Genomic DNA, 9,005 nt, shown 5'->3' on the forward strand with positions numbered 1-9,005 from the left:
TAAGAACCAAAATGAAAATTTTCCCAATTTTTAAACCCTCAATTGTCAAATTTCTAGCACCTGCTTGAGTTTTCTGGCATCCTTGTTTCTGGTGACACCCATGTGCATACATATGAGATATAAATGAACTGCAACCCCCAGCAAGTTTTATCAAACTAGTTTACAACTGATCTAAAAAAAACTACCCAAAAGACCAGCTACCCTAAAATGAAAAAAAAAAAAAAAAAAGGAACAGAGAAGAAAAAAAATCACTTTTGCAATATATACAGCAAGCAAGCACAAGAGCCAACAACCAACTTGTCCAACTCCCTAAATGACAGTTGACAGTTCCAAAGGTATGTACTTCCAAACTATTTGGACATACCCATCCTCAATCCTTCTGAACCAGTCGTCTTCGCAAGTGCAGCTCAAATTCCGAGAAACAATTGTATTTAGGGGTTTGATGGGCTTTCTACATGCTTGTTTGCCAAGTCCTTAGGAATCTGATGGGTCTCAGTTAGGGGGGAGGCATTTCCCCTGGCATCTGCTCCATCACCCTCAGATGATAAACGGTCCTCTTGAATGGGGTCCATGCCATGGTTGCCATGGGTTCTTGATCCATGATTATTCAAGAGATAGCGATAAGAATGGGTGTCAAAGGACTCTGCACCAAAATGAGATCGAATAGCTGAACTGAACAAGGGTTGCATACGACGTTTTCTCTCAGGAAACTCACGCAGCGATACTCTACAAACAGGACATGTGGAATGCTGCTGAAGCCATATGTCTATACAGGTCACATGGAAGGAGTGCCCACAAGAGGGGAGGATCCGCAATACATCATCACTGTGGTATTCCGCGAGGCAAACAGTGCATCTGCCACATAACAAATCACAATTTCATTAGCAGGAAGTACCAAGGGTTGAGAGAAATATGATCAACCACGTTAATGGAAATTGAAAGCATTAAAGCATTCTAGGCAGAAGTGACACAGAATTCTAGGCTGAAGTCATCAAAGCATTAACTCTGATTGTTATTTCTGTAGAGGGAAAGAACTGCTGAAGGTTTACTGTCTTTTCTTCATTTCAAAGCAACTCAAAGTGCAAACATGGCCTCATAAAGACAGAAGACAGAAGGCTTGATTCAGTTAAAAGAAATAATGCTTACAGATCACAAGAAAATTGAAATGAAACCATTAAGGAACCAAAAACTGCAAAACATTGCTGGATACAAACTGCAAAACATTGCTGGATACAAATATGCACCCTACCCAACAGTATATAAAATAAAAGAAAACAGGGAGAATGCAAACATGCCAAGATTCAGATACTGAGCCGAACTGAAAGCACTATTTTTTTGTCGGTTCACACTCTCAGGCATGAGCAAGGATTTCCCTAGTTTACTAAAAAAATTTCTAACAGAACACCACAGCATAATCCTGACAGGTGTTTAAACCACAGCCATAATAGAAAACAAGAAAATGCCAAATTTATATAATGTTTTCCTCAGTTTAAACCTTTCACAAGGAAATTAAGTAGGGGTGTGTATGGTTCGAAAAACCGAACCACAAAGGCATAACCGTAACCAAACCAAGATTTTCGAAATGGCCAATTTGAGAACCAAGCCTAGCCCAAGCCGACTGGTTTGGTTAACCGAGAATATCGGTTCGGTTGGTTCGGTTATCCGAAAACCGGATAACAACTGGTATACCCTAAACCCTATATCCTATACCCTAAACCCCATATCCTATACATTATACCATATACCTTATCTCATATACTCATATAGCCTATACTAGTATACTCTATACCAATTACCTATACTATTATACTCTATACTCTATACCATAAACCATATACCTTTAACTATAATTGTTTTAGTATATATACCCTAGTAGTATAATATATACAAACTATAAATTATAGACTAATCCTATAAAGTATAAACTATACTATAAACACAAACAAACATATATAAACATATACTATAAACATATAACCTATAATAAACATATACAAACATATATAAACTATAATAGAGAATTTTGTTTACTCTATAATAGGTATTAAAACCACAAGTATAAACTATATAAAGTTATAAACTATATAGTAGTATAAAATATATACTAAATAAACTGTAAAGTATATAAACTATAAATTATAAACTATAATAGGGAATTGGGTTTACTCTATAGTAGGTATTAAAATCATATATAAACCAATTAATATATAAAAATGAATATATATTATAAGTGGTGGTTCGGTTTGGTTAAAACCAAAAATTTCAATATTGAAAACCAAAACCGAACCGCTCATCACCGATTTGTTTTGGTTTGTTATCCGAAAACAAAAAAAAACAACCAAAAAAACCAGACCAAATCAATCCGGTTGGTTTGGTTCGGTTTGAAACTTGGTTTTTCGGTATTTTTGCACACCCCTAAAATTAGGGATTGCATCACAAGGAAATACAGCACTATTTAATAAATTATATAAAAAAATAAAATTTCATTTCAGTAACCACGGAGGTATATAGTAACAGTTCTTATTGCACCGGAAGACAAGAATAAGTATAATGGTGCATAATTTCTTAAAATACTTACTGAAACACTGTATAACAAGTCACTGTCTTTCCAAAACATAATAAAAAGATCTATGATTACACCTTGAATATGACCCAGGATAGATCAAAGGCTAGACAAGATTGTAGTAGGCATGTAATAGAACCTCATCTGAAAAGGCATAGTCTATGCTTCATTCTTATATATATGCACTCCCATTTTTCGATGACATACTATAGCATCTTTAACACATAGTCTAGGCTTCATTCTCATATAAACAACTTTAACACATCTTTATTAAGGGAAAATTTTCTGTTTTTGAATGAGAATTAAGGGAAAAATTACTCGTCACAGAAATAGCATCTTTAACACTTAATAAACCCACTTATAACTTCCACAGTCTAGATCAAATCTGAAATTCTCCATGAGAAAAAGAGGGTATAAAGCATCAATGGTTAGGCTAAAGTAGAGTAGTTGGAAAATGAATTAATATCATCACTCAGCTTGAATGCTATTTTTCATGTACAGATACTTCTCTACAGTAACTCTAACCTTTGATTTAGAACTAGCAATCCAGATCCAGAAAAGGGGCAAAAGATCAATGACCGGAAAACATGAAGGGCCAACTTCCATCAGCTTAGTAATGAAAAAATCACATTACCCTTTAAACAATATCATTTCACTTGTATCTTGTACACAACCTTCACCAGTCCATCCATCAACATAAAAACTAAATAATGAAATAATCTACATGGACAAAGCTTGGTGATGGGCAATTTCTATCAGCCCATCTGCACCAAAAGGTTGGAGAACAAAGGATAGAAGCATTGCTACATATTTCAATAATCAGCTATAAGGCTATGAGAAGAAAAGATTAAAAGGCATATTAATAGCTTGATTTATGTTGAAAAATCTATTAAATGACTTGATTCAGATTTCGAAGATGAGATTAATGAGTTAATTCAGGTTTCCAACAGAACACCATCCACCATCCCATTCTAAATATTGCTCACTGTGTGGCAAGATGTTAGAAGTTTCAAATTCTTCTATATTGGTTGAACCAAACTAAATTAGGGGAATAAGGAAGTTTATGGAAGATTAATATCCCTATTTTGTAACTGAACAACAAGAAAAGATCCCAATGTAGGGTGTGCTTCCCAAAAACACATTTTCAACATTAAGGCAGACTTTTGGTGATGCCTCAAATGGAAAGAAGAGACTACTATTGTAAAGTAAATCAAAGAAATATATACTAGGAAAGTGCCTGACATTTGGAAATTCCAAAGGCCAAAAGTTACACAAGCTGCAGTTGGTAGGTTTTTCACCATCTCCTAATGATAAAAGTTAGAATTAATGTTCTGGTGGAAAAATCCCTGTTAGTAAATGATATCATCTTGCATTCAAAAAATTTGTGAACAAATAACAAGTATAGAAGAAATTCATGTCCATCAATAGCAGTGAAACACAAACGGCCTAAAACAGTCCCAACAAAATTTTACTGCTAAAGACAATATGTAGACCTCAAATAACACATATACAATACTTTAATATTCCAACTATCACTACCAAGTGTTCCACTGCTTGATTAACAGCTCTATAAGCAGACAAAGAAGGGTGTGCTTCCCAAAAAAAATTATCATCTTTAAGGCATACTTTCGGTGATGCCTCAAAAGCAAGAAGAGACTAAGAAAAGAAATATATTATGCAAAGTGTCTGGCATTTGCAACTTTCAAAGGCCAAAAGTTACACAAGCTATTGGTAGGTTTTTCAGTATCTCCTAATGAGAAAAATAAGAATTAAATAAGAGACTAGTATTATAAAGTAAATAAAATAAGTAAATATTATGCAAAGTGCCTGTCATTTGCAACTTTCAAAGGCCAAAAGTTACACAGGCTGGAGTTAGTGGGTTTTTCTCTTTCTCCTAATGAGAAAAGTTAGAATTAATGCTCTGGTTAACGGAACAGACAAATCCCTGTAAATAAATAATATCATCTTGCATTCAAGAATTTTCTGAACAATAACAAGTATAAACGAAATTCATGCCCATCAATAACAGTGAAACGCAAACAGCCTAAAACAGTCTCCATAAAATTTACTGCTAAAGTTTCAAGGTATAGCTAGCAAAGACAATATCTAGGCCTCCAAACAACACATTTTCAACCCCTTAATCTTCCAACTATCGCTACCTGGTGTTCCAATGCTTGATTAACAGCTCTATAAGCAGACAAAGAAGGGTGTGCTTCGCAACAAAAAAAGAAATTATCCTCATTAGGGCGAACTTTCGGTGATGCCTCAAATGGCAAGAAGAGACAAGCATTGTAAAGTAAATAAAAGAAATAAATATTATGCAAAGTGCATGGCATTTGCAATTTTGAAAGGCCAAGAGTTACACAAGTTGGAGTTGGTAGGCTTTGCAGTATCTCCAATATTTTAAAATTTATACGACAAATATTGTTGAGAATCTGAATCAAATTAAGTATATAGTACTTCACTCCACATTCTCACTATTCCTATCATCTAATCCAAAAATTATGAAACTAATAATACACTACGAGAGTGTATTATCCCCATACTTGAAATAAAGGTAAATCAAGCCTGTTACTGGCTGTTGTTGAAAACAAGGCAAATTCATCATATACCTTGCAATCATTTGCATATTACAATCATTTCAAATGAAAAAAACTGAAAACAGCCAGTACAGTGAGGAATAGAACAGTAAAGAAATAACATACTGAGCATCTTCTACAGCTGAAAAAAATGCATCACTGTACTTCTTTGTCTGAAAGTTGGCTACTAGTACAGGTTCAAGGCCGTGCAACCCCCGTTCCAGCTGTACCAGGAATTAAGTCAAAACCATTTAAATTCACGGTCAACCATAAGTATTCCAAAATTCTGATTAAAAAGCCAAAAAAGAAAAATATAAGTATTCCAAAAAATATATGTGTCATGCTATAAAAAGAAACAGAAGTGACAAATGTATATTACATATAGATTCCTCAATATTACAAAATATAACAAATCTGTTCCAAGTTTTTATGTGGATTCGCCAGAAGTAGTAAATAGATATACAAAGACCATTGACCAAAAAAAAAAAGATATACAAACACCAAAAAATCAAAAAGTGTAAAAATGTATGAGCTAGATTTAGCAGAACCTTGATTAATGTACAAAATGATAATATAAAATAAGCTAATTAAACAAAAAATAATTTAAAAATAAAAAATTTATTGAAAGAGTAAGATCTAAGTGACAGTGAAACCAGTAACAGTCACACCAAGCAAATTTCCAATTCTAATGGTACATGGAAAATACCCAGATGCTAATGTATCTTAATGAAGAGAAATACAAGGCAATTAGTGAATGAAAGCTCCATGATTGAAATTAAAGCAAAGAAATGAAAAGGAAGAAGCATACAATACTGAGATTGGATCTGGAAGCTATGGGGAAGGAGCGCCTTGAAACGTTGAGGTGAATCCGAGCACAGACAAGCCTGGTGCACACGAAGACGATGAACATGGTGCTCACCGCGAACCCAATCACAGTCATCACCAGGTTTATCCCTGTCGACATCATACTCTATTTTGGGTATTTTCCCACTATACCCACAATTCAGAATCAACCCAAAAGTACAAAATTGCAAAATAAAAATCAAGACCCCTCACTCAGTCTCTCTCATATTTGACTATGCTAATGGGTTTTGTACTGCTGGTAGTGCTAGTGCTAGTAGTAGTAGTAGTAGTGCTGGTGTTTCTGGGTTTGACCCAATTGTCATGGAGAGGTCAGAGGCTTATGGTTATTGAGCTTAGTTGGTTGTATTCAGGAAGATTTGGTTTCTATTTGTGAGTGTGTCTGAGAGAGTGTGAGTGAAGAGAGGGGTGAGGAGGGGACTGTCTTATTGTTGAAGGGAAGAAGAGGGAGAGAGCAGAGAAGAAGGAAGCCATGGAGGGATTGAGCAGAGCCAGGGACTGAGGAAGTCCATGTAACTAGAAACAATCAAACAGAGTTAGAGAGAGACAGAGAGAGATTAGTGGGAATTGCTCAGATCCAAATCAAATCCGGGTTTTGGAAGATGGGTTAAGCTTGGAGACTCACTTTAGTGACTAGTGAGTAATGACTAATGACTACACAAATGGAATCTAATTTTCCCCTTTTCTTTAATCAATTCATTTTTAATTATTTTAAGCTTTATTTTGTCTTATTTAATTTTTTTTAGGAGAAATATGAAAATTTGATTGAGGCGTATTCAATTTGAATTTTTATACAGTTAAGAGGTTATAAGACAATCATTTTCAATACAACTCATAACTTCATAAGTTAAGAAGCACTTTTCTCTAACAAGAAAAATAAGTTATGTATACTCATAAATCATATAACGAGCTAGGGAATTAGCAAACATATTACACACTCTTGGGCAAAAAACGTTACCCAAAAGATTGACTAAACTAAGCAACCGACGAATGTCCTCAATAAGAACCTCCTCAGCTGCTAAGCAAATACTATCTCTATTAATGAGATTAACCGCATGTAAAGAGCCATTAATTTAAAATTATTTGGTAATAATAATATTCACTGTAATTTTTAAAGCCAGTAATTCATAGTAGCTAACTACTTTAGGGTTCTCTAATTATTCAAATCATTTTTAATAATTTAAGATTTAGCTCTTAACTTTTAGGTTTTTACTCAATAGTCAATACTTAAGAGTTAAATCGTAAATCACAAGTTCCAAAATAAAGAGAGAGAGAGAGAGAGTGCCGGCAAAGGAGTGGGTGTTCGGAGTTCTTTTTTTAATTAAATGACAAAAATGAAAAATTTAAAGAGAGAATTTTATTGGGGGAAGAAAAGCAAATGGAACTACATTCAGAAGCTGCCAAACAGTTTTCTGTTCTATATTCAAGTAATGAGAACATAAAACAGTATAAGTTTACAAAACAACTTATAAAATTAACAAATGATAGTTTATGAAGAATATAATCTGCTGTCAATTTTCTACTCAAATCTGTAAACTATTAAAAACAATGGTTGAAAATGATTGTTATCTTTTCCACTATTTAAAAACTCATACAAACAAAACCTTAATTTCTTTCTCAAACATCACTTTCCTGCTCCTCAGCCTCTCAACCAAACAAAACCAAGTATGTGTTGTTCTCCACCTAGTTGCCAGGAACCAACTAACTACTGAGAATATAATTTATAGTTTTTTTCACACTGGTTTTTCGCGTTTTAGACGCCAAGTGGTCAAGTGGAGACATTAAACAAAATAACTTTACGTAATTGCAATATTGTTATTTTCTTTTATCACAATTAACAATTAACAATCACTTATCATAATCACAATCAATTACTTGCCTAGCTAGTTCTTCTTTTTTACTTTATTGGTCCGATATACTTGCTACTTAAATTTTTTTATTTTTTATTATCCATTTAATTCGCCCAACTTTTATTATATTGTTAGATGTACCAATTGTGTTTTTTAACTTTTAAAATTACCAACTCATGTGGCATATATACAAACAAATACAATTGTCACAATTTGCCACTATATATTGGTCTAGTAGTATTTTTGTTTTGGTTAAAAAATATCTGAAGTTCGAATCTTCTTCTCCTATCTACACTCAATTAAAATTTAATGTAAAAACTAAACGTATCTTATAGTCCTTTTGTACATACCTATGGAAAAACCCAGTCTATTCATACTTTAACCTCTACATGATGTCTACATCCTAGAAGTCAAGATACCCTTCCTCTTCAGCTCTTCTAGAGATAATGGCATAATGCTAATGATTATAAGATAGCTCATGCTATTCTCTAGATCTAAGATAGGGCCATCACCGAAGCACGAGTCGTCACCCCTTTGCCAAGTGTCATAAGAATCCCACTCACACACCTAAATAAGATTAAGACAAGTATTGAAATACCAAAAACGAAAAAGAGACGGTGTGAAACCTACGCTAGCTAAGTCTCAAACTCTCAACTATATTCGAGAAATTTATAATTTTATCTATATAAGTATTTGATTTTCGTACTACAATAAGATTTTATTTTTGTTAGACCCTTAGTCCTTAGTCCTTCGTCTTTATATATTTATGAAATTCAGCCTCTTTGAAATATTTTATTAAACATTTTATTTCTATCTTTAAAAAAAAAAAGACATTAAAAAAAAAAAAAAAGAGTTGTTGGGACATTTTAATAAGTGGAGAAAGTTGTGAGTATGAGCTGCGTACACATTGGCTCCTTACTGCATCCGCCTTGGGTGCATGATGGTTGCAATTGACTCTTCACAAAGTAGCCAAAAATCGTACCATAATGACGAGACAAGCTAAATAGTCGTCAACTTATAAAACCATAGCTAAATTTACTGAGTTTAGATGTGAATAAATTAAAGGGCAATGCTAGAGTATCTTAATGACATAAAATTTAAAATCAATTAAAATATCTGATTTAATTAAATACATGTTATAATTTATTTGCT

At 33.5% G+C, this 9,005-nt stretch overlaps 1 protein-coding gene across 1 annotated transcript; it reads right to left on the reverse strand.

Annotated features, from left to right (window-relative positions):
• On the reverse strand, positions 1 to 6,627 carry LOC147291279 (RING-H2 finger protein ATL38-like). Its single transcript, XM_086237140.1, has 3 exons — positions 5,951 to 6,627; positions 5,269 to 5,366; positions 1 to 855 (listed from the first exon to the last, which is right to left on the reverse strand). The coding sequence occupies exons 1-3, from the start codon at positions 6,107 to 6,109 to the stop codon at positions 432 to 434; spliced, it is 681 nt and encodes a 226-aa protein (XP_086093266.1). The 5' UTR covers positions 6,110 to 6,627; the 3' UTR covers positions 1 to 431.
• Positions 6,628 to 9,005: the final 2,378 nt, after the last annotated feature.

The sequence above is a fragment of the Dryas octopetala genome, chromosome 3, assembly GCF_963921425.1.
Source record: "Dryas octopetala chromosome 3, drDryOcto1.1, whole genome shotgun sequence".
NCBI lineage: Eukaryota > Viridiplantae > Streptophyta > Magnoliopsida > Rosales > Rosaceae > Dryas > Dryas octopetala.